Here is a 24702-nt window from a genome sequence, read left to right as displayed (position 1 = left end):
CCATCAGCAGAGAAACAAAAAATGTAATTACAAGGGACAGAGAAAAAAAGGGCTGGAAAAACAAGACACCAGAAACCAGACTGCAGTGCTGCAGCCGGAGCCGTGGCGCGGAACGGCGCGGGCGCCATCTTTTCTTGCAGCACCTGGCCCCAGAGAGGAGGGGAACAGAGAACAGAGCCCAGAGCCACAGAGGAGATATGCCGGCCTCACGGTCTAGGACACGGCAACAGCGCCTTACTGCCGGCGGCAGCAGCGAGATCACCGGATGGCTCCAGACCAACATACTCAATAGCCCACCAAGCTACAGAGAGGAGCGGTGGTCAGCGAGCTGAGGTGAGCTGCTGTGGATCAGCTGGGAGGAATTCGGCAGATTTCTCAGCGCAGGGAGCATCTAAAGCTCCCAGGGGCTGGGCTCAGCACACCCTGCAGGGACTCAGAGTGGAGTTCAAAAACAGAGAAGAAATACACCAGCCTCACGGTTGAGGGCGTGGCAGTGGCACCATATTGCCACCACCAGCAGCAGCAGCGAATTCACCGAGTCAATTACAGCTCCATCTGCGTACTCAAAAACAGTGAGTCAAATTGCGGGCCCTGGAGGAGAAATCTCAGTACTGTACTACCAGGGACTTGACCCAATGGGGGAGTGGCAGTGGCAGAGATATCACACCATAGGAGAACGCCCATCCTGGCACCCCCCATGGTCTAAAGCAGCCTCAATTGACTCCCTGGGTCTGAGATTCTGATACAGGAGTAGTGGGGACCGAGATACCACAGACTCGAGACCCAGAGCACCTTAAGTGAAGTCGTAGTGACCCAAGGGAAGAACCCAGAGAAGGCACAAACTTCCCAAAACATGGGAAAGAGGAATAACAATGGAGCAATGAATGCTCACAACCCCACAACATCAGAACCTGATAAAACAGAAATTCAGAGATTTCTAGAAGATCAAATCAGGAAAACAACTGTAGAAATAATAGAGGTGTTTCGAAAAGAATTCAGAGAGAATCAAAAAGAGATAAAGGATGCAATTAATGAAGTAAAGGCCTCAATTCAAAGTACAAACAACCGACTAGACCACATGGAGAATAGAATCTTGATCTTAGAAGAAGATCATTCCAAAAAATGAACACATAGTTTCTAATTTAGAAAAAAAATCCAACAGCAGGAATCTGACATTGAAGAAATATGGGCCCATTTTAAGAGAGCTAACCTAAGAATAATTGGAATAGAGGAGGGAAAAGAAGGTGAAACCAAAGGGATAAGTAATATCTTCAAAGAAATAATAGCAGAAAATTCTCCAAACGTAGAGCAAGAGGTCGATACACAGGTCCAGGAAACTTACAGAACTCCCTTTAGACAGGATCGAAGAAGAGGATCCTCACGCCACATAATTGTCAAAATGACCAATGTGGAAGCCACAAAAACAAAGGGCCAAGTGACATTCAGAGGCAAACCAATTAGAATCACTCCAGACTTCCCAAACCAAGTCATGAGAGCCAGAAGGGCTTGGAGTAACATATTCCAAAGTCTGAAAGAAAGCAACTTCCAGCCCCAAATTTCCTACCCAGCAAAACTTTCTATCAAATTAGATGGGGAAATAAGAAGCTTCCATGACAAACAGAAACTAAAGAAATTTATGTCTTCAAAACAGGCACTAGAGAAAATACTCAAAGAGATTAATTACAAAGAAGAAATAGGTAACACACACCAGAACCAGAGAAACAAGATTTTCTATCCAACAGACAACTAAGATTAGTTATCTGTGGAGATTCATTATTTATGTTAGTCTTTTACCTATCTCTAAATTGTATTGTTTGCTTTTATTGTTGCTAATTTTTAGGATTTCTAGTTGGAATACTAATATACCTTCAGATATAGCATTTGGAAATATTTTATCCCATTCTATCGGTAACTTTTAACTCTGTTTACATTGTCTTTGGATATACAATATGTTTTTATTTTTTAGGGAGTTTGTTTACCCTTTTGTTGCCTGTGCCATTGAAATCATATCCAAGAAATCAGTGCCAATTTCAATGTTGTGAGGTTTTATGACCCAGATTTTCTTCTAAAAGTTTATAGTCTTAAGATTTATATTTAGGTCTTTTATATATTTTGAGTTAATATTTGTATATGGTGTTAAGTAAGGGTCCAATTTTATTCTTTTTCATGTAATTATTATTTTTCAACAATATTTAGTTAAAAGATTAGTATTTCCTCCACCAAATGTTTGTGGAAACCTTGTCAAAAATAACTTGACCATATATGGAAGAATTTATTTCTAGGCTTTTTATTTTACTCCACTAATTTATATATCTGCCTTTATAGCAGTACTACACTGTTTCAATTACTGTAGCTTTATATGGTTTGAAATCAGAAAATATACATCTTCAAGCTTTGTTCTTTTTCGAGATTGTTTTGGGTATCTAGAGTCCATATTCCATATTAGGATAGATTTTTTGTGAAAAATAAATAAATAAATATATGATAGTTTCACCGTAAAAAAGAAAAAGAAATATTCTCTGGTAAAAAAGAAAGCAAAAAGAAATATTGAAATGTTATCTTTAAGTCATCAAAAGCTTGGTATCAGACAAATGAAACTGTTATATGAGATTATCAACGTTAATATTGGATAAATTGCTATAATACTAGATGTCAACCACTAAGCCAAGCATAGGAAGGAGGGATGGGGAGGGAACGGGGTGGGGATCGGGTAGGGGCTAACTGGGTGATGTGTGCATGTATGTCTACAAAAGTATTATTTTTATCCCATTAAGATGTATGAATACAGTGCACCAATAAAAAACTTAAAAAAATAAAATAAATTGTGAGGACTTTATATTCTTTTCTTGAATTATAAACAAACAGTTTGGAAATCCATTCCTTAAGTAAATACTAACAATATTTACCCTTTTGTTTCTTCACCCTAAAAAAATTTAGTACCATCTAAATATGCACTTAAAAATTTTACTATGAGCCGGGCGTGGTGGCACACGCTTGTAATCCCCACACTGGGGAGGCTGAGACAGGAGGATCACGCAGGCTTGAAGCCAGCCTCAGCTACTTAGTGAGGCTCTCAGCAACTTAGTGAGACCCTGTTTCCAAATAAAAATATAAAATAGGTCTGGGAGTATAGCCTGGAGGTAGTAAAGCCTCTGGGTTCCACCCCCAGTACCACCAAAAAAAAAAAAGTTTTTTTACTATGCAAGCCGGGCATGGTGGCACACGCTTGTAATCCCAGCATTCGGGAGGCTGAGACCTGGAGGATCGTGGTTTGCGAACAGTCTCAGCTACTTAGTGAGGACCTCTGCAACTCAGTGAGACCTGGTTTCAAAATAAAGAATAAAAAATAGGGCAGGGGGTGTAGCTCAGAGGTCAAATGCCCCTGGGTTCCATCCCCATACTCGAAAAAAAAAAAATTTTTACTATGCATTTCTCTCATTAAACTTTTAAAAATTAAGTTGGTCTGGTCCTCTTTATTCTATACCAATTGACACTCACTAGTTTACACTTAATTATACATACAGGATATAATCTACATTTAATTTAGGTGAGAGCTGGACAAACTGGGTGTAGCAGTGGAGAAAACCAAATCCTAGGGTCTGTGATAAGGCCCTAAAAAGGCTCTTTGAGAATATGGATTCCTTCCTTTCTCTCTTGCTCTCTGCTGTGATTAAGGTCAGAATAAACTTAATATGATTTTACCACCATTCACATTATTGTTTGACACATTTAAAAATTTGTAAGTTCAACATAAAAGGCTACTCACAGGGTTGGACTTCATCTCCATGAGATTGTCTAAAATACGAGTAACAGGAAGATTCTGTGGAAGAAATTATTTTGTTTAATATTAGAATATCAAACCAAGTTCTGCTTTACTAAAAAAAAAAAAACAAAAAAAACAAAAACACCCGATCATTCTATAACTAAGTATGCTTACCTTTCAATTAAACACATTCTTAAGATTTAAGTATTCCGTGAATGGTAAAGATGATGTCATAGATGGAAATATTCTTGGCACTCAAGTTTCCATAGAAAATGTAATTCACAATAAAAAGCTTCTTTTAATGTATACGTATATTCAGATTTTTGAGGAAATATATGTTTAGGGCTTTTTTTTTGATGTTTGCTATTTAGTATAAATAACTGCAAATTTTTGTTTTGGTCAATTAAGTATCCTACTATAATTTTTAAATTTCCTTTTTGTGGATTACAAGAGTTTACTTTAGAAATGGAATACTTTAAAAAATTAAACGGTCTAACCTATTTCCTTTATTACTAATAAGATATTTGTGTACTTGGGAAATGGGGAGATGAATATGTACACAATTTTATTTGGCTATTTTAAGTAAGAGCTTAATTAAATTTTTTATAGTAATGGGGATGGAATCCAGGGGCATTCTACATCTGAGCCACACTCACAGCCCTATTTTTTATTCTTTATTTTGAAACAGGGTCTCACTGAGTTGTAAAGGGCCTCACTAAGTAGCTGAGGCTGTCTGCGAACCTCGATCCTCCTGTCTCAGCCTCCTTAATGCTGGGATTACAAGCATGGGCCACCACACCTGGCTTGGCCATTTTTATTTTGCTTGGGATAAATTCAAATTTTCAATGCCATACTGCATTGTCTTCTTATAGAACAAATTCCACTTTGAACATGAAACGTACATGACTGGCATTGGCAGAAGAATGCCTCTTGACATGCTTACAGGCCTTGGGATGACAAATATTATTGTTACATTCCAATCTGACAAGTCTTATCATGAAGTGAATGTACGAGCACATAGTACAGAAAATTTACTAAGTGACTGTTATGTCTATTCAAGGTGCATTCCTACTGCAATGGTACTCCATCCATTTTGAACCATTTCTTTTGTGAGCTATATGGGATGTTCTAGAAAGAATAGTTTTGTATCTCTAAGATACATAATTATACAAAAGAATTACTTAATACAATAAATGTAACATTAAATCTATTTATTAAAAAATCTGTACCTTTTCACAATATTTTTTTCACAATAATTTTCATGTTCTTAAATGGACTAGCACTAAGAACAATGCTTCTTTCCCCAAACAAACATTTTCCTCCTTTCACTAGATTACTAAATAAAAATCTTTTAAGATGATCTCAGACAAATACAATTAAAATTAGGCCAGGAATGGTAGCACACACCTATAATCCTATTACTTGGGAAACTGAGATAGGAGGATCACAGATTTGACACCAGCCTCAGCAACTTAGTGAGACCCTGATAAAAAAAAGAGCCAGGCATGGAGGTGCATGCTTGTAATCCCAGCATTTGGGAGGCTGAGACAGGAGGATCTGGGTTCCTGGCCAGCCTCAGCTAGTTAGTGAGGCCCTCCACAACTTGGTGACACTGTTTCCAAATCAAGAATAAAAAACAGGGCTGGGGGTGTAGCTTGAAGGTATGGTTCCATCACCAGTACCAAAAACAAAAACAAAAAAAAGGGCTGGGTTGTAGCTGGGAGGTAGAATGCCTCGGGTTCAATCCCTGGTACGCAAGAAAGGAAAGCAAGTAAGCAAGCTAGCTATTTTATTATTCTCTGATATTTGTGTTGGCCAGTAACTTTTAAATATAAACACATGCACCAAATATTCAAGCTGTTTGAATGAGGTACATCCTGAATACTATTCAGAATAAAACTGAGTTTGTTCACTAAAGAATAAGTCAAAACTATAAGTTTCTCTAAAGAGCACCCGTGTTCAGATAAAAATCTATAAAAATGCTTTATCAAAATGACAAATTAGCCGGGCGTGGTGGCGCACGCTTGTAATCCCCGCACTTGGGAGGCAGAGACAGGAGGATCGCGCTGGTTCGAAGCCAGCCGTGCTGGCTTAGGAGACCCTGTTTCCAAATAAAAAACATAAAATAGGTCTGGGAGTGTAGCCCGGAGGTAGAAGGGCTTCCAGGAACCCCAGTACCACCAAAAAAAAAAAAAAAAAAAAAAGACAAATTATAGTTATGTATTTGTTCAAAGTGATACCAACAAAAAAATGATAAAAGTATTTTGCAAGATAAAAGAAGAAATACTAAAAATTTCTGGAGCAAGGGAAGATTATAAATTATTTTGTGATATTTTATTGTAATTGGAAATTATATATCAATTTCTTTATTTACAATGAATTCTATGCTTAGCTCTGAATTGTACTATTAAAGCTGTACAATAGAGACCAATTCAGACAAAATTTTACATATGACGAATCATGAATCTTATTGTACCTGTGAAAGTAATTAAAAATTTGGACATTTAAGTGATATTTCATGATAAATCAAAATCTTCATTTAGAATAAAAATGAGTTTTTCCTAAAGGGTAAAATTAAACCTTACTTTCTGCTATATCTGATGGCAAGTCTGCCAATGAACTCATCATTAAATAACTTGAGAAAAATTTCTTCCCAGCAAAACTGTTCAAAAATTTAAGAGCCCAGAGAGAATTCTTTCTTATGTTTCCCCCTAGCCTCTATACTCAGACACTAAAAGAATCAATCACCAGTGCTGCACCATAGAATATTCACAGACTGTTAGAGATTCAGGGCAACTTCAGGTGCAGAAAATGAAAGTGGGAATACATAATGTCTTTAAAGGCATAAGAAAAAATATGCCAAAAAAAAAAAAAACTTCTGAGATTGGTCACCAATGGACTATCTGGCTTTTGAATTTGCTTAAATAAAGGCTTGAGTTAATAAATTTAAAATCAATTATTTGTGTACCTCAGTAGGAGGTATAAATGAAATCTAACCAGCCAGGCAGGGTGGCACATGCTTGTAATCCCCCGCTTGGGAGGCGGAGACAGGAGGATCGCACAGGTTTGAAGCCAGCAGCACTGGCTTAAGAGACCCTGTTTCCAAATAAAAATATAAAAATAGGTATCTGGGAGTGTAGCCCGGAGGTAGAAGGGCCTCCAGGAACCCCAGTACCACCACCAAAAAACCCCCCAAAAAACAAAAAAACAAAAAAGGAATCTAACCAAAAGAAAAATCTTAGTTCTTGGAAATTGGTATTTAGAAATAAAATAGAAAATCGTATTGTAGGTTGGTAACTAAATTTTTATTAGTCGCCAGGCGTGGTGGCGCACGCTTGTAATCCCCGCGCTTAGGAGGCGGAGACAGGAGGATCGTGCTGAGACCCTGTTTCCAAATGAAAAGGTTAAAAAATAGATCTGGGAGTGTAGTCCGTGGGAGTGTATCCCGGAGGTAGAAGGGCTTCCAGGAACCCCAGTACCACAAAAAAAAGAAAAAAAAAAAAGAAAAAAAAATTTTATTAGTCAAAAACTATTAAGAATACAAACTTGAGAGACAGAGTTCCATACACATGAAAAAACAAAATTAAGAATTACTATTTCTAAAATATTCAAATTTCAAATACATCAACTAGAAATTTACCTGGAGGAAAAAAAAAAAAGTGAGACATCTGTTTCCAAAACCCCTAATTGGTTTTATGCCTTTTGTCATGTCTTATGATTTTAGTCACTGGAAAGTTTAGATAAAAACATTAACTTTCTCATGGTGTAATTGCCTAAAAAACAAAATTAGAATAAAATATGCATAAAAGTTAAAAAGCAGACATTCTAACAAATATAAGATGCATATTCAGAACAGAAAAACATTTTTCCTTTAGAGTTCTCCTAGGACTAGCCACTTGACCTGCATTGCCAACTGCTCTGTGGTGACTATTTCTACCTCATTCTTGGGTTTGGTGTGATGCTCTGCTGTGGATGTTGAAGGTAGGACTCAAACAAGGATGGCTGCTGTCCTGGGTATCTGAAGAGTAAAAAGCACTATGTGGATCTCCTGCGGGGATGCTTATCAGGAAGGCCACTATTAGTGAAGAGTAAGTTGGACTGTGCAGACACTGGAAACACACTGGGGATGAGGCATATGCATCAGTGCTTGAAAGATGGAATGTTGCCAGTGAAGTACAGATAGGAGAAGGGGGATATGATAGACAACCTCTTTCTAAAAAAAGTCTATGTATATTTTTGCAATACTAGGGATTGAACCCAGGGGAATTCTACCTCTGAGGCCTACCCTCATCCCCATTTTTAAAAAACTTTGAAACAGTCTGACTAGGTTGCTGAGAATTTTGAACATTGCTGAGGCTGTCCTGGAACCTGTGATCCTCTTGTCTCAGCTTCCCAAATACTGGGATTACAGGAATATGTCACCACACCCAGCTCAAAAATTTCAAATGATAAACTGGAAGGATATCTACAAAGTAAATGCAACACTTTTAAATTAGAGATAAGGAAAGAATGAAATATGTAAAGTGGTTTTCCCCTCAAAATCATATCCTGTTAATAGCAATAAATTCAAGAAAACAGGATTATATGGATTCAATAAAATGTATCTGTATACTCATAGCTTCAATAATTAGCAACTCACAGTGACTCTTATTTCATCTAAACTTTCCCCTACTCTCCTCTGTTAGTGCATTTTAAAACAAGCCCTCGAGCCAACGCTTGTAATCCCAGTACTTGAGAGGCTAAGACAGGAGGATCACACAGTTTCAAAGCCAGCCTCAGCTACTCAGTGAGGCTTTCAACTTAGTGAGAACCTGTTTCCAAAGAAATATAAGTCTGGGGGAGTAGCTTGGAGGTAGAAAGCTCCTGGGTTCCATCCCGAGTACCACCAAAAAAAGAAAAAAAAAAAGCCCTCAATTTAAAATCATTATTAAATTGTAAGTATTTCAGTTTATATCTTCAAAATATAAACACTTGTACAATGTGATATTTTAATATATGTACATGGCTTAAGATTCAGTGTTAAAATTTCCGGTTCCATAAAATTATTTTTATAGATTTCTTGTTTAAGTAATAATCTTTAATATGGATCATACTATAATTAGATATATCTTTTAAATCTTTTCTAATCTGTCGATTCTCACTGCTTACAATTTATTTGTTGTTAATTCATTTTTTTAAATTTTTGGTGGTACTGGGGGTGGAACCCAGAGGCCTTCTACCTCTGGGCTATACTTCCAGACCTATTTTATATTTTTATTTGGAAAGAGGGTCTCACTATGTTGCAGAGAGCCTCACTAAGTAGCTGAGGCTGGCTTCAAACCTGCATGATCCTCCTGTCTCAGCCTCCCAAGCGCGGGGATTACAAGCGTGCGCCATCACGCCCGGCTGTTGTTAATTCATTTTTAAGAGAGATTATTTTGGTTAACAGGTCAAGATGGTGAAGTGGAGGACTTCTAAATTATGCAACTCTGTGCTACAACAGTCATCCACACATTCTTGTACAAGTATCCTCACACAAATGTATTTCAAATTTGTGAATATCATTCAAGTATTTTTATGTGATAGTTGATACTTGTGATGCATAAAACTTATGCTGCCCAGAAAACAAAATATAAAAGGCTCTTATAAATAACTTAGAGAACAGAACATGGTTAATCTCATTTTATGTAATTTAACTAGTTTATAATATTTATTCAGAATAGAAATTCAAAACAACCTTATAGATTCAAGACACATAAACTATTAACAATATTCCAAGTATGAAAGAGATAGAACTGATCTTTTTTCCTTACCTGTCCTAAAACCTCTTACTTGCCCTAGGAAACCCCCATCATAGGACCTCTAAATTTTTGGGTATTAAGGATGTAATTATTAAAATAGATTTGAGTTTAAATAAGTATTTCTAGAACAAGGGATTATTTTCTGGAGAGTAATTTGTGGGTGAAAGTAGTCAGCGATGAATACCCACCCAGGAAAAACTAATATTTAAAGCTTGGGTGCACATTCTTCTGTACCCTTTAAAACACCAACAAAAAAGAGCATACTGAACTTACTGTTGTGTGATATGACTTTTATTCCTACTTTATGGTTTAAAAGAAACTATCCACACTTCAATCGATATGTATTACTTATAATTCTAAACTTTGTTTTTTTATATTTTTATATTATGGCTCTTGTGGTGATGTCAAAAATGCTGGATTGATATGGGTAGCCACAGTTCAATTATAAAGGAGACACTGTCTCTCAAAGCAGTATGTCACATGCAATGTTAAGAAAAACAAAGGATTTGAGGACACAGGAATAATTTTTTATATTTTATGAACTTCAAATAAAACAAACTTTTTTTTCCCTTTTTTTTTTGGTGGTACTGGGGTTCCTGGAAACCCTTCTACCTTCAGGCTACACTCCCAGACCCATTTTATATTTTTATTTGGAAACAGGGTCTCTTAAGCCAGCGCAGCTGGCTTCGAACCTGCGCGATCCTCCTGTCTCTGCGTCCCAAGCGCGGGGATTACAAGTGTGCGCCACCACGCCTGGCGTTTAAAACAAACTATTGTGTTAGCACAATAAAATATTTAACCAATTTAGACATTTCTTACAGGTATCACTAGAAAAGTACTGTGCACCACTGTGGATTAAGCCTTTAGGAGAAGCACCTTATTAGGGAAGAGATAAGATGGGTGGTATTGATGACAATTTCTAAAAGAGATAAGGCTAAAAAGTGTTCCCCAAGTACTTAGGAAACCATGTAATCTGGGATTATTTAAAAGAAAAGTAATTTGCTTTCTAATTTAATAAAACAAATTAGAATTTTCAATATTCTTTATTAACACTACATGGTTTTAGTAACAGAATGTTACTTACTTATTCAAATAAAAAATTTGAATAAAGAACTTATCTCCAAACGAAAATTCTACTTTATGCAAAGTGTTATGGAAAATCCAAAGATGGGGAAAAAATTCCTTGCACCCAGAGAATTGCTCAAGATGAAGTAAAATACAAATAAAAAATGTTACATAGCCGGGCATGGTGGCATATGCCCGTAATCCCAGGACTTGGGAAGCTGAGACAGGAAGATCACAGGCATAAGGCTAGCCTCAGCAACTTAGAATGTTTCAAGCCGGGCGTGGTGGCGCACGCTTGTAATCCCCGCGCTTGGGACGCAGAAACAGGAGGATCGCACAGGTTCGAAGCCAGCCGCGCGTGCTGGCTTAGGAGAGACCCTGTTTCCAAATAAAAATGTAAAAATAGGTCTGGGAGTGTAGCCCGGAGGTAGAAGGGCTTCCAGGAACTCCAGTACCACCAAAAAAAAAAAAAAAAAAAAAAAAAAAAAAAAAAAAAACCTGTTTCAAAATAAAAATGGGTATGGTTTGATGGTTTGGAAGTAGAGTGCTCCACGACTCAATCCCTAGTACCACAAAAAGGTGAGTGAGTGTGTGTGTGTGTGTGTGTGTGTGTGTGTGTGTGTGTATGTGTGTGTGTGTTGGGAGAACTTATATAAAAATCACAAGAAAATATAAAAAAGATAAAGTGTAAATAAAGTTCAGAGAAAGAAAAGATCTCATTTGTTTCTAAAAGTAGGTAAATGCACACTTAATATTCAGATCTGGATAACTGATTAATGCTCCTCTTAATTTGGTCACTAAAATCCTTCTCATTACAAACTTAGGCTAATATGTAAAATTATTAGATATATATGTGAAACACTGCTTGCCTTGAAATGTTCCAGTGAAATAAATAAAAATCAAACAAACAGGGTGGATGAAATAAAAATAGGAAGAGAATGGGTACTAAAGGGTTCAAGTAAATTTAAAAAGTAAAAAGCTCTTTTCGAAAAGAAACCAAATACATTAACAATGACTCTAAAGCAGAATGCCTATGCATTAAAATACTAGAAAAACCACAGAAGGACAATAGTAATTAAAAAGCATCCTATATAGTAAAACTAAGGACTAAGGAATTGAAAAAAAAAAAAAAAAGAAATATGAACTCAAAGTTAGGTGTGGCAGCACACACTTGTAATTCCAGTACTTGGGAGGCTGAGATAGGAGGATTGCAAGTTCACAGCCAGACTAAAAATCTTAGGCCCTCCACAACTTAGTGAGAGCCCACTTCAAACTAAAAGACAAAGTAGGGATAGGGATGTAGCTCAGAGGTAGAAGATCCTGAGTCCCCTCCCCAGACCCCCCCCACCAAATAAATAAAATAAAAAATAGGAACTCTAGCCATAATTTCAGTATTCCCAAATATAAATCCTACCTAAAATATTTTACTTATTCCAATTTACACAGGGCTTTACTAAGCTCATTAGCTTATTCTCAGTATGTGTATATGATAAAACAAATATTATGTGGCAGTTCATTATTCAGTTTATTTTTCATTTATTGTTACTTTCACAAACCTGACAGAAAAGAAAAACCAAAATGTCAGTAAAGTCCAAATGAGCAAATCTTAAAAAGCATATAATTAGAGTGTTCATATTCTTATACATACCAATAAAGAACTTCTTGATTTTATTTCTAATATTTATTACTTGAATAAATTCTGAAGTTGCTCTGAGTGCAACCTGTCAACATTTTTCTGTAAACATTACTAGCATGCTTTCTAATAAGTGCACTTACTTGCTGTTTCAGTACCAGGTTCTTCACTCCTTCCATCACAAACTGTGATCCTGTATTCATGACTCGCGATAAAAGACTAGGTAGGGGCAAAAGACAAGGAGGACCATGCTAAATCTGAATCGCTTCTCCAATTTGTTATATACACTTGCCTACTACACACCACATACTGATGCTCTCTGGACCTACCATCTTTGTTTTCACTAAACAGAAGGGATTTAAGAATTTTTGCTTACATTAATGCTGCGGTTATATTTAACAAAAATAGTAATCAAATGCTGAGATTAGTCAATAATTATCAAAGAATAAAGATAGTTTCCCTCACAATAAACATTGCTTAGTATTATGTATTTTTTATGCAAATTATAATTTGAGAATTCTTTGCCTTTCTGATTGCCTTAATGCTAATAGTAATCCAGACAAATTGCTTAGGAGTTCAAACACTACACATTGAAAATACACGTGCATGTAAGAAGGCCAGATGTCACTGTATTCTCTACATCATATCAGTTGGGATCATTTTACATCACAAAATTGTATGTGTGTGTGTGTGTGTGTGTGTGTGTGTGTGTATCCTGTCTCCCTTCTCTATGCAAAAAGTTGTGAAGCATAATACACCTAGTGAATTTTGACTCCAATATTAAGAATATTTCTTTTCTGAACTTGTAAAAACAAAAAGAACCCCAACAAATGACTTGCCATATTGGGTTTATATATGTGATTCAAATAGTCTCTCACATGGGAACAGAGAATGATTTGTTGTACAGAAGAATAATTTTACATTATGACACTGGAAGCCTAGGGATAACTTTCAAATAATCCATGATTATCTCATAAAATATTTTATTAAAATCCCCCACTAAAAATCCGTAAGAAATCTAATAGGCTTTATTTAATATTTCATAAAATTTTAAGACAGGAAACTAGAAAGTTCATTTTATTAAATATGTGGAAATTATTTTTTAAACATTTTTCCTTTTTCCTATCTTGTTCTTACTCACCTCTAAAATAAAGCTATGGACAGGACAAAATCCCTCATTAACAGAAATGAAAGCAGCCTTTGTTGGAATGCATACAGGCATCTGAAGGGGCCTGTAACTTGTATAGCACTGTGTGAAGCTGGGCTGATCTTGCCCAGCACTTAGAAGGTACTGCCTTCAGCAGAGTACTTTTGTTTTTAAAAATTGTTATATTACAACTAGTAGCTCAGTGTAAGGCTAGAAAGAACTGATTTTCCCTCTGGGCTTCATAATTTTATCCTAGCTCCAAAACATAAGTTAGATATTGAAAAGAGAAGTCAGAATTACCTTGTTGACCATCTCTGAAAATCACACAAACTATAGGATTCTCTGGAGTAAGAAGTCATCCTTGCCCTGGGACTTACTAGCTCTTAGGCTTTACAGTACTATGCCTGGATCTGTCTTATAGCTAGGTACTGAGTACCTAACCTCAAGTCTACATAATAAACATTGATATAAAAAGTTTTAACCTTCATTTATTTTCTGAAAATGAAAAAAGAACAGAAACATCTGAAGTTAATAGCTCATACCATTAAAAAGATAATGCCTGACATTAAAAGAAATTAAACTATCTCAGAAAGCCAAAGGTGTTTTGACAGTTATTCTGCATCATAACAAAAACATTTTATAGCCACAGTGTCAGACACTGTGGTTTTAAGGCATAAAAGTCTAATTAAAGCTTGGAGCATAAGATTCAAAGGCATTATTAAAAATGCTTACCCCATTGGTTTAGTGGTGGTGCTGCCATAGCTGGCAGGAGCAGAGGCCATCTTGGCAAAAGCCCTAAGATACAAGAAGGTTATATTTAAATGTTGACTATTGGGAGTTACTATTCAGTATCATGGTATTAAAACATCAATTAAGCCGGGCGTGGTGGCGCACGCTTATAATCCCCGCGCTTGGGAGGCGGAGACAGGAGGATCGCACAGGTTTGAAGCCAGCCGCGCGCGCTGGCTTAGGAGACCCTGTTTCCAAAAATGAAAAATGTAAAAATAGGTCTGGGAGTGTAGCCCGGAGGTAGAAGGGCTTCCAGGAACCCCAGTACTACCAAAAAAAAAAAAAAAAAAAAAAAAAAAACAAAAACAAAAAACAAACATCAATTAAGCCGGGCTTGGTGGCGCATACTTGTAATCCCAGCTCTTGGGAGGTTGAGATAGGAGGATCACACAGGTTTGAAGCCAGCCTCAGCTATTTAGTGAGGCTCTCAGCAACTTAGTGAGACCCTGTTTCCAAATAAAATATTAAAAAAAAAAATTGGTCTGGGAGTATAGCTCAGAGGTAGAATGTCTCTGGGTTCAACTCCCAGTACCACCACCACCAAAAAAAAAAAAAAAAGATACTTTTTATCTTCTTAAACAAAGGTTTTTGTATATTTTTTATTGCTATTACATAGCATATAAAATTTGAAAACATAAATGTATAAATAATGAAGGAACTTTCAAAGTCACTTCTCAGATAACCACCATTAACAATTTGGCGTATTTCTCTTCTTATGTATATTTTCTGACAGTTGAGAACAGAAAGCATAGTACTTTGTGTGTGGTGTTGGGGCTTGAACCTAGGGGCATTCTACCTACAAGCTATACCCCTAGGCATTTTTTTTTAAATTCTTTATTTTGAAACAGGGTCTCTTTAAGACCACTACTGTGGTCTTAAAAACTGATTTGAAAATTATTTTAAAGGTACTATTTGGCTGGGCATGTACTTGGGAGTACTTGGGAGGCTGAGACAGGAGGATCCAGGTTTGCAGCCAGCCTCAGCTACTTAATGAGGCCCTCCGCAACTTAGTGAGACCCTGTTTCAAAATAAAGAATAAAAAATATTGGACTGGGGGTGTAGCTCAGAGGTAGAATGCCCCTGGATTCAATCTCCAACACTACACACAGACACACACAAGGTACTATTTGTTATAAAAAATCTAGAAAGTAAGGACAAGCAGTAAAAAGAAAAAAAAAACCTTACCATTTGGAATTTGGAGTTACCCACTATTTACATTCAGGTATATGCATTTGATCTAATTAAACATATATGTGTACACTCATATACACACCTACATACAGATGGATGGATAAATAGGAATCACATTGTAAAAAACACCACCTAAGATTTGGCTCAAATGCTGTTTACTCAAAGGTCTTCCCTGGTCTCCTAACAAATTTAGCTATCACCTCCAGTAAGTTAAAATCTTAAACTTAACTTTTATTTCTTCCTATCACTGAACATGGCTTGTTTCATTCTGTTCATTTATTTGTTGGTTAATTGTTCCCTCAGCTATACTGTAAATTCAGTGATAGTGGGGCTTTGATTATCATACTCATAATTAGAAAATAGTTATTCTTCAGCATTCTGAGCATCCTCAAAGACAGAAAAATCTGTGGATACCCAAGTCTCTTACATAAAATGTGTAGTATTTGCATATAACCTAAGCACATGCTCCCATATATCTCAATCATTTTGAGATTATGTATAATACCTAATAAGATAAATTCTATGCAAACAACTTTTTTTTGTGTGTGTGTGGTACTGGGGTTCCTGGAAGCCCTTCTACCTTAGGGTTACACTCCCGGTCCTATTTTATATTTTTATTTGGAAACAGGGTCTCTAAAGCCAGCGCGGCTGGCTTCAAACCTGCGTGATCCTCCTGTCTCGGCCTCCCAAGCGCGGGGATTACAAGTGTGTGCCACCACCCCTGGCGCAAACGACTTGTTTAGGGAGTACTAACAAGGAAAAAGTCTATATATGTTCATTATTTTTTTTCTGAATGTTTTTAATCTGTAGATGATATAGAATCCATGGATATGAAGGGTAAACAGTATTTATCAAGAAAATCAACACAGTGTTGTAAGCAATATTTTTCCTCTTTACAAAATAGCATAAACATTTCCTTCAGTCTTCTTTGACATTTTCTTTTTCTTTTGGTGGTACTGGAGATTGAACCCAGGGGCATTCTACCTCTGAGTTATACCCTGAGCCTTATTTTTTTTATTCTTTATTTTGAAACAGGGTCTCACTAAGTTGTAGAGGGCCTCACTAAGTAGCTGGGCCTGGCCATGAACCTGCAATCCTCCAGTTTCAGCCTCCCAAGTACTGGGATTACAAGTGTGCACCATCACGCCTGGCTTTGAACATAATTTTTAATGACTCAATTATATTTGATCTTATGGAAATACCACAATTTATTTACAAATCTTAATGCTGAACATTTAAGTTGATTTTAAAATTTCATCATTACACTTGCTTCTAAGATTTTACAACTCCAATGACTTCATTGAGATAAATCATAAAGAGTAGAAGTACTGGGTCAAAGCTATTATTTTTTTAAGCAGGTCTAGAGATGGAACCCAGTGACATTCAACCTCCGAACTTCACTGCCTACCCTATTTTTTTATTCTTTATTTTGAAACAGGGTCTCACAAGTTACAGAGGGACTCACTAAGTAGCTGAGGCTGTCCACAAACTGCAATCCTCAGGTCTCAGCAAAGGGCCTCACGAAGTAGCTAATGCTGTCCTCAAACCCAGATCTTCCTTCTCAGCCTCCTGGATGCTGGGATTATAAGTGAGCGCCACCACGCCTGGCTCAAAGCTATTTTTTAAAAAAAATTTTATACCACCCAGAAAAATTGTGACAATTTAATTCCTAATAACATAATACAAATGCACCAATTAGTTTTTCTGTTCCCTTGGCATATTTTTTAAGTTTCTATATTGCATTAATCTGCATTCCTCCAGTTATTAGTGAAATTAAAATTTCCTTTTAACGATTTTGAGGCATTCATCCAAAACATTTTAGTCTTTGACTTTTTCACCTCCTCAGTAAAGAAAGACAAAGCTTGTCTAGGAAAGAAAAGCATCATTACTGTTTTGAATCATTTAAGATGCGCATAGAGTGGGCCAGATAAGGAAACATTTCTGCCACTGGATATACAATATACTACAGCACTGTTCAATTTCCTTATCAGCATTCCCATTTTGTTGGGAAGAAAACCTCAATTGTACCCTTACTTTATGTGACAGAAATTAAAGAGGGAAATAAGACTTACTTCCACTGTTTGATATACTGTAAAGGATTAAGGTTGCACCCTGCATCTGTTAAAGCTTTTTTATACTGCTCCAAATCAGCCTGACAAAAGAAAAGAGCTATATGAGAAAAGGTTATGCTTTCATGAATGATTGTTGTTACTCGATCAATCAAGAAGTTACCTCTGAGAGGCACGAGTTTAAATCATACACACTCAAATGGAGTTACATCTTAATATGACAATCGGAGACAAAAATAACATATAATGAAAATTACTGTTAACATTCCCAAATTGCCTCTATACTATTTTGTCATCCCCAAGTAAGTCTAACATCATTTTTTTTTACCCCTGCTATAACAGTTTGCCTTTCTTTGGAAAAGCACTAAATAAATGATTGGGCTTGACCAAGAATATTTTAAAACCAGAAATAACAGGGGAACAACATGGACAAAGGGAACTCACAGACTCAGGTTTCTAGTTGCACATCACTCTAGCGATCCAGATTCATTAACTCAATGACAACTGCCCTAAACCTTTTTCCCACCTTAGTTTGGGGATTGAATGTCCTATACTTTTAAAACAGTTTTTTTTTTTCTGTCTCCTTTACTCTTTTTACTTCCTGATCAGAAAGTCCAGTTGAATCTGTGTAAGTTCAAGGAGCCTACCATCATTGCTAACTCCACTACAAAAATGTCACAGGGGAGAAACTTTTAAACTCAACATCAATCAGGGATTTTTTTTATCTTTTGAATTTTATAGGGCTAGTAATCTGATATTAATTAGTAGTCACCGTTTGCTTCAAACCTCTTAATCATAACTGAAGTTTATGAAAAGAAGTAATCTGATATTAGTAGTCACCGTTTGCTTCAAACCTCTAAATCATAACTGGAGTTTATGAAAAGAAGTAATTCTTAATAAAAGTAAAAATATGATAATATACTCAAATTAAGGGAATATTGTTTTTAAAATAATATTTTTGGTGTGTATATGTAGTACTGGTGATTGAATCCAGGGATGCTGGAGCTATACCTTCAGGCCTTTTTATATTTTATTTTAAGACAGGGTCTTGCTAAGTTGCCAAGGCTCGCCCCAAATTTGCCATTGTCTTGCCTTGCCTCCCTGTGGCATATGCCACCTAGACAAAAAAATAAAAATTATATATTCTTAAGAAAATATAAATAGGCTAGAGGAACCCCCTAAAATTTAGAGAAATTCTGGCTACCCATTGATGAGACAGATTTTTAAAAAGAAAAAGATACTTTCTTACTGAATTAAAAGTCAAGAGATAGATACACTCCTACATACAGCAAAGCAGAATGGTTTTTGACTATTTACTAGAAATTAAAAATAAAATTGGCTGGGCATGATGGCATATGCTTCAAATCCCAGTACTTGGGAGGTTGAGACAGGAGGATTGCAGGTTCACCATCAGCCTCGGCTAGTTAGTGAGGCCCTATACAACTTAGTGAGACCCTGTTTCAAAAGAAAGAATAAAAAACAGGGCTGGGAGGGGGGTTATAGCTCGGAAGTAGAATGCTCCTGGGTTCAATCCCTAGTATCACCCCCCCAAAAAAAAAGTTTCCAGCAAAAGAAAGGAACTTAAAATAGCCATGCTACTCTAGCTTGGATGGCAGTATTACTGTTGCTCCTCTAAAGCTATCTGAAATGACCTAAGAGAGAGTTAATGGTCTAACTCAGTATAAAGTCTAACCCCAAAATCATTACTTTCCACAGAACAGCCAATACTGGACATTCACTATATTGGATGACGACATCATCATCATCATCATCATCATCATCATCATCATCATCATCATCATCATCATCAGTTATTTTTGGTACGGGGGATTGAACCCAGGAGCATTCTACCTCTGAGCTACACCTCCAGCCCTATTTTTTTTTTTTTTGGCACTGAGGATGGAACCCAGAGGCATTCTATCTCTGAGCTACACTCTAAGCCCTATTTTTATTCTTTTTTTGTTTTTTATTTATGTGGTGCTGGGGATTGAATCCAGAGGCATTCTACCTCCAAGCTACCCCTAGCTCTATTTTTTATTTTTATTTGGAAACAGGGTCTTGCTAGGTTGATGAGAGTCTCACTTGCTGAGGCTGTCTTGAACCTGCGATCCTCCTGTTTCAGCTCCCAAGTACTGGGATTATAAATTTGTAGCACCATGCCGGCATGGACATTAGTTAAAAAAAATCTTAAAATTAAAAAAAACCAACCTTTCAAAAATCCTATCAAACCTGGTTAACTTAGTTCAGAATAGTTATTTTCCAGAAATAAAAATTTTGGTTCCTTGAATTTAGTTCATGTTTCAACAACTTAACAGTGGTCAGATATTTCCTGAGTGGGTGGTTTCCCCTGGTGACAATAAATATTGCTATAAAACTCAGCAGTAAATAGAACCAGCTTTAACAAATTGTTTTTCTTTTAAAGAAGGGAACAAAGTAGTTATCTATCCATAGTAATCTTTTAATTTTATTTTTGAAATTTAAACTATAGTAACTCTGTAAATAAGCATTCCCCCTTCCTCCCAGTACTCTAGAGGACATACCTCAGAAGGTACTTGCTGTGCACTTATGTAATAGATAAGAAACAGTCTCATTTTGTCTTCTGGAGTTCCCGCTACATAAGGAAAAACATAATTGTGGTTATATATATTAGTCAACATTTACAAGTACATTAAAATTCAAGGCATATATAAATGTAAAAAAAACAAAATATGGTTCTTGATTCAATTGAGTTAAGGTAGTAAGTGCTATCATTAAAACCACGTAAGATACAGATACAGAAATAGATGAAGTATAGGAATAGAGGGCTGTGATTATGGAAACATCTCTATTTTATCTTACAAACTATGTTTAGATTTACCTTTTAGATAAAAACTTAAAAAGAAAATAAAGGAAATAGAAAGTATAGTCATATAATTGTAAAAAGGATACTTTTGAGATGGCAAGGAGATGCTGGTAACAATTAAATAAAGACATCTGATATAAAAATGGGACTGTCCTGGGAAACCAGTTGTATGGTTACCCAAGGTACTGGGCTATGAAATCTGCTGGCTAAATAAACCATCAAGCTGAGCCTGAAGTCCAATTTCCTAAACTGGAGTCCCCTAAACATGCATGTCCTCTCTTTCAGAAGAATATTATATTATTATAATATTGGGAAATTATTATACAATTGGGAAATTGTACTTTTACATTAAAATAAACACTTATTATGCAGTAGAATATATTTTCCTCACATTTTAAGACAAACTTTCAAAGAAATTTCTTGCTGTAGTGGTGCTTTGAGTTACTACTCCTAAAAACCAAAGCTCCCACTATCCAGAGAAACTAATCTATTCTCTTTTCTACAGGGTACACTTTGGTGGAAATGTGAGAAAGCACTGTTCTTTGTAAGTATTCAGTACAACTATTCTCAACAACTATTCACTTTCACACCAAAGTATGTCCTAAAATATAAGAACACAGAATTGTTAATACATATTTCAGAATAAAAACTAGAAGCTGAGGATGGTGGTGCAAGCCTTTAATTCCATCTACTTGGGAATAAAAGGACTAAGGATGCAGCTCAGTGGCAGAGCACCCCTGGGTTCAATCACCAGTACTGCAAACAAAACAAAACATTAGGATATATATATATATATATATATATATATATATATATATATATATATATTTGGTGGTACTGGGGTTCCTGGAAGCCCTTCTAGCTCTGGACTACACTCCCAGACCTATTTTATTTTTGGAAACAAGGTCTCTTAAGCCAGCGCGGCTGGCTTCGAACCTGCATGATCCTCCTGTCTCCGCCTCCCATGTGTGGGGATTACAAGCGTGCGACACCATGCCTGGTACTAGTAGATATTTTTCAAAACATAATACTGATTTTTCATATGATTAGAATTTAGACACTCCTCAACTTGGCCTTACTTCCTGAATATGATAAAAAATGGTAAAGATCAGTGATATGCTGTCCTAAGTTCTCCTGCTTACAAGTAAGGATATATCCAGGACATTTTGGATAAAATTAGGCTTTGAGACTCAGGGTTATGTATACCTCATAGGAGAATGCTGTTATTTTTGTTTTAGTAGGTAACTGTCTTGATTTGGTACAGACTAATGTGCATACCAATCTTGTGTAGGTTACACGTCAGTCTTCCACTCTTCTCAAAATCTTCTGAGGTGTTACTGGGATCTGACCCATCACCCAGTGGACTGTCTGGGAAGGGGGACGTAGTCTAGTCCTTCACCTCTCAGTCTTTGGAATGCTGTTAAGGATCAGATTCAGGCATGTGCAGTATAGGGGTGAGCCCAGAAATTCATAAACAACTTTATGGGGTTGCTTTCCTGAGCTCTTTCCCCTGTAATTTCCCTGGACCTTTCTCATTCTCTTGGCCTTCCATTTTTGGTGCTCCAGCCAGAACACTTTGGCTTTAGTTTCTCTTCTCCACTGTGTACTTCCTACAACTCTGGCTGCAGCTATGACTAAGAAGCTAGAGGACAAGGTACATAAAAGAGAAATAGCGTTTGCCCTACCTTCTTGGAACCATAGTTCTTAAGACAGAAGAAGAATCCTCTTAAGAGTTTCAGAAGCCTTTGGCCCCTACTGTTACTTTTAATAACTAGTTGTCTCTATAATATCTTTTATGGCAAAGAGATCAACTTTAGGGTCATGTTATACACAGATATCATGCCTCTCTAGCCTTCTGTATGAAATAGTTCACCTGCTTTCCTTAACTTGCATGGCCTTGATACAATCAAGTCTTTGGTATTTCTTCATGATTGGATTCAGATCATACATTTTTAGCAAGAATATCACATTCTTTGCACTGAATCATGCTGGGTGGATCTCAGTATATCTTATGGCTGATGCTATTACTACCTCATAAGGTATTTCCCAGGCTTTCCCATTGTAAAGTGACTATTTCTGCCTTTGTAAGTAGTGTTCTGTAGGAGATTAGTTTGAAACCATGCAAATATTCTGTAACATTTCAATGTATTCATTATTTTGTTTATATGAACACTTAGCTTCCTATGTATTCAATAGGCTATGATTTGTTTTTATTTTGATGTTCAAATTGTCATGATTTGAGCCTCTTCAGGTTGGTTTCTGGGTCGTGGGGCATGTTCCATCATTTCCTGAGTATTTTTCATGCTTTCTGACATAACGAAATGTTCTAGACCCATTGTGTATTTTCTCTTCCTACCTTGGCCCTGGCATTAGCCACTTCTTCAAGGAGTCCTAGTGGAAAATGGTTATTTATAAGCCAAAAATCTTTAGTAGTGGGGCACTGCTGCTGCTCTGGGGCTCTTTCAGCTAGAGAATACATGTGAGTATGCTTATAATGAACTTCTATTTATTTCCAGATTTGACAAATAAATAGTGAGAATACTAAGTTCACACCAACACCTTGAATTCTAGTCTAACACTATAGGGTCCATTCTAGTTTATAACTTTTCTATATTTATAACTTTCCTCTGATGATAAGAAATCAGGTTCCCTTTATGTTAACTGATATATTTACTTATTTACCTAATCTCCAGTATAAAATAACCTCTATCGGCTGCTATCCAGTTGCCTGCATGGATACCCTTCTTACTTTGCTTGGCCTTGGATTCCCTCCAGTGAGCCCACCCAAATATCTACATATCTGGATACACTTCTCACCCTACTTAGTCCCAGAAAGGGTTGCTTCTGTGTGGGGTCAGCCCCTCATAAGGCTCTTAAATCTCTTACTAGACTACTCCCACGTGTGGACACTGTGCTTGCCTCTCTCTTCGACACCTCATGCTAGATCGCCAACACCCTCCATTCAACGTGTAGTTGTTGTTCTTGTCATCCTGCTCAGGTTCCAACATCTTGTTCTGGGCTAAATTGGCATCAGACAGCACGATGAATGGAAGGCCTACTCTGTTCTACCCCACCTAATGTCTTTGGGAAGAAACTGTAGAGAAATAAAGTGGAAAGGAAAAAGAAAGACCCTGATTGCCTTATCAACACATTTATTATTCTGACTTTACACAAAATTATTATTAATAATAAGGAATAGATTGGAAGTGGACTTACATACATACAACCTTTTGCATTTCTTCCATTGCAAATGCATATATATACCTTCAAAATGTTATGCTTTCACCATAAATCTAGCTTTTAAAAAGTGTTGTGTTAGCAACTTATGGCTTCTCATAAGTTTTAATAAATGGAATCTTTAATTACAAAATGGTTTAGATTTTTAATTTTTTTAAAAAAAATTGAACTAAAACTTAAAACTTATATTAAAACTAGAACTCAAAAAACCAACACTATTCAGCTTGAATACATTTTGTATGTAAAATGGGTCCTGGGCTTTTCATTCATTTTGAAAAACAATAAAATTTAGACCCAAAACTATTCTGAAATGATTGTAAAGTCTCTAAAGTTTGATAATTTTAGAGGCAAAACCCCTGTATAGATCCCATGGTCATTATAATTAATATAATTAGATTGCATTTTCTAATTATAGTTATATCTTGTTTTAATAAGATCTTTTAAAGTTACTTTAAACAAATAAATACAAAAAATTGATTTAAAATACTACCAAAGAAAAGTTCCATGTAATAAAATGCAAAGCATGCTTCCATGTTAGAAACTGCTATGTGGAAAGATTTTCAACAGAAAACAGCTCATTGAACTACCTAGTTATTGACTTATACTGACTGTCAGAAAAACAGTAATTCTACTTAAATGTTACTCAGATGTGAAACTTAACCTCAAATTTATAGTACATACCATCAGGGTCTGATATTATATCTAGAAGAGATTTATCCAGAGTAGTTTTGCTCATTATTTTTTCTTCATATTCAAAATATACATCCAGCTTTCTTGCCTGTTTTAAAGTAAATATTAGGTGAGAATATAAGTAATAAAAATGTACTAAAAGTCTCTAGCTTTCAAGTTTCTATTTTCTATAAACAATGTTAAAAACAAATGTTCATTTCTTGATGGAATTTAAAGTTTACTTTTAGTAACACACTTAATATAAAAAACCCAAACAAACCAATAGATTAACTCTTGTTTACTGCTTTTGAACAGATCAGAATTAACTATACATGCTCTCTATATATTAGTACAAATAAAAATCATACCAGTTGTATTAATTAGTGACTAGAACATAAGTCAAGTTGAACTTCATGCAAATTATCATGTGGTCATGTTATGTTTACTTTTTTTTTAGTGTGCATGTCCTCATTTTACTACTTTAACTGGAAAGAAATTTACCCTACTTAAATTATTT

At 36.1% G+C, this 24702-nt stretch overlaps 1 protein-coding gene across 2 annotated transcripts in view; it reads right to left on the bottom strand.

Moving 5' to 3' along the window:
• The window catches only part of SCFD1 (sec1 family domain containing 1), a gene marked incomplete at both ends in the record, with an annotated part of 92877 nt that overhangs the window by 13191 nt on the left and 54984 nt on the right, over positions 1-24702 (bottom strand). For both annotated transcript variants that reach the window (XM_080707610.1, XM_080707611.1), the window contains 6 exons: positions 3767-3820; positions 12385-12460; positions 14121-14183; positions 17441-17520; positions 19978-20048; positions 24198-24294. In XM_080707610.1, the coding sequence (XP_080563736.1) occupies positions 3767-3820; positions 12385-12460; positions 14121-14183; positions 17441-17520; positions 19978-20048; positions 24198-24294 (441 nt within the window). The remainder of the gene's footprint in view (positions 1-3766; positions 3821-12384; positions 12461-14120; positions 14184-17440; positions 17521-19977; positions 20049-24197; positions 24295-24702) is intronic.

This window comes from Muscardinus avellanarius (assembly GCF_963383645.1).
Source record: "Muscardinus avellanarius genome assembly, chromosome: 12".
NCBI lineage: Eukaryota > Metazoa > Chordata > Mammalia > Rodentia > Gliridae > Muscardinus > Muscardinus avellanarius.
This window is presented reverse-complemented; position numbering and strand designations above follow the sequence as displayed.